This window comes from Cynoglossus semilaevis, chromosome 18 (genome assembly GCF_000523025.1).
Source record: "Cynoglossus semilaevis isolate Cse_v1.0 chromosome 18, Cse_v1.0, whole genome shotgun sequence".
Taxonomy (NCBI): Eukaryota; Metazoa; Chordata; class Actinopteri; order Pleuronectiformes; family Cynoglossidae; genus Cynoglossus; species Cynoglossus semilaevis.
Window position 1 is genome coordinate 33,545 of NC_024324.1, and position 2,227 is coordinate 35,771.

The following is a 2,227-nucleotide window of genomic DNA, read 5'->3' on the forward strand; positions in this document are numbered from 1 at the left end:
AAAGTCCATGGAGAAAATCAGAGATTTTAGCTCAGACTAAAGTCCATGGAGAAAATCAGAGATTTTAGCTCAGACTAAAGTCCATGGAGAAAATCAGAGATTTTAGCTCAGACTAAAGTCCATGGAGAAAATCAGAGATTTTAGCTCAGACTAAAGTCCATGGAGAAAATCAGAGATTTTAGCTCAGACTAAAGTCCATGGAGAAAATCAGAGATTTTAGCTCAGACTAAAGTCCACAGTCAAAGTCAATTTTGTTGTATCCCCCAGGACAATTACAATAAAGATTATTCTATTTTATGTATATCTATTAGTTCAACAGTAGAAGGAACTAGCGCCAACATAATGAACTGTACCCATACACACTGAAACCCATGCTCCTCCCAATGTCATACCCTGCACCCACCCCAGACCCCAATGTCACTCTTACTCAGGCACAAATAGAGACATCGACCCACCCACCATGCCTGATCTGAAATAGACCCTCCTCACCACTTTCAAGTAACCTCAAATACATCAGGACCCTATGAAAACTGTTTTGCACATTTTTTGTCATCTTAAATTAATCCTATCACTTTATACACAGAGCTGTTGCTACGCCTCTTTTTCTATCTAATGTACCACGTATGCAATAGCGTTAAGTTCACTTGAACTGTGGTCCCCCACTATGGACCTGGAACTAAATAGAAGTACTAGCACACTTCTTCACAGCAGGAACTTTTTCCCTGATTCACACAGATTCGTTTAAAAAGTTTCCTTCAGAATCCTAGCACTCTTTGGAACTGTGTTGGTGAGGACTCACTCGGCTCAGAGCCAGCAGGAAGTCCATTCGTCCAGATTTCTTCACACAGTGACGCAGCTTCCAGTAGATGAGATGTTCCCAGGCAAAAACCAGAAGACTGAGGCCCATGGCCACCAGCAGCATGTAGAAGACACCAGCCATGTTGTCAATGTCCAGCTTGCTGCTCATCACCTGAGAGGTCAGGAGGAGAAAGAACGGGAGGAGCAAACAAATGAGAGGAGAACAGAGAGGAGACGGGAGGACAGAGAGCAGACAAATGAGAGAAGGACACAGAAGAGACGGGAGGACAGAAGAGACAGGTGGACAGAGAGGAGGACAGAAGAGACAGGAGGATATTTATGAGTGATGCAACAAATCTTGAACTGTGACGGGAAGAAAGAATGGACATCAGTTACTCAGAGCAGGAAGTGTTTGATGCCAGACTGATGAATCTGTGTGGTTCGGCAGGAAGTGACTCCCATAAAACACTTAGAAGACGACAGTTTGTGTTCTACTGTGAATAATACACACTGGAAATAAAGAAAAAAAATTTGTGTAAGGAATTGTACCTCAATCTTATCGTTGTGGCAGATTCCTGACAGCCAAAGGCGCTCTAACATGTCAATCTCATCTGCAATGAAAATCACGAGACATAGGGAGGGAGGGAGGAGTAGGAGGAAGTGGGAGGGTTAAAGACAAAGACAGAAGGTGAGAGAAAATTAAATCACAGCAGGAGAAGAAGAAAAAGACAGGAGGTGTTAAGTTCGCAGTTAAAGGTGGGGGAGGGTGGAGGAAACAGAGAGCAAAGTGAGAAGGAAGGTGAGTGGGAGACAGGAAGAGCCACAGAAATATAAGAGGGTTGTGAAGATGATGGGAAAGATCATGTGATCAGTCTGTCTGAGCTGACAAAAGTAGAGCAGAGCAAGGGAACCCGGAAGAAGCTAGGACACACTACTGGACTTACCATCTCCTACCAGTTGCAGGAGAGCCAGGTCCAGGGGACGCTTCCAACGGGAGTTTTTATGGAGAGCAATTCCATAACCGGTAGTGGCAAAAACTTTACCAGAACCAATGGTCATCACCTACAGAGAGGAAACACATGTGTACGCACACACACACACGCATTACAACAGGAAAATAATACAGACATGAAGTGACGGATGTCCTAAATGAACCAAAGATAACACTGAACTAACATGAAAAGCTGCTTTAGAGCAAATCATACGACAAAAGAACACAAAGGCTCTGAGTGGACCAAAGTGGACCAAACAAGACGGACTGGACCAACATTTCAACCCATGGTCTGATTTTGTCTTCTCACCTTACAGCCTTCGTCTTTTCTGGCCATGTAGTTCAAAACGGCAGCATCGTAAATAAAGGCATCAAGTTTCCTGTGAGGAAGGAGGAGGGGGGGGGGGGGAAAATGTAAAAAGGGGTGAAAGCGGGGGG

General features: G+C 44.3%; 1 protein-coding gene across 2 annotated transcripts in view; it reads right to left on the reverse strand.

Moving 5' to 3' along the window:
- Positions 1–2,227, reverse strand: part of grin2da (glutamate receptor, ionotropic, N-methyl D-aspartate 2D, a) — a 30,785-nt gene that overhangs the window by 5,878 nt on the left and 22,680 nt on the right. For both annotated transcript variants that reach the window (XM_017041240.2, XM_008330907.3), the window contains 4 exons: positions 2,100–2,169; positions 1,743–1,860; positions 1,348–1,409; positions 800–970 (listed from right to left, as the gene is read on the reverse strand). In XM_017041240.2, coding sequence (XP_016896729.1) covers positions 800–970; positions 1,348–1,409; positions 1,743–1,860; positions 2,100–2,169 — 421 coding nt within the window. The remainder of the gene's footprint in view (positions 1–799; positions 971–1,347; positions 1,410–1,742; positions 1,861–2,099; positions 2,170–2,227) is intronic.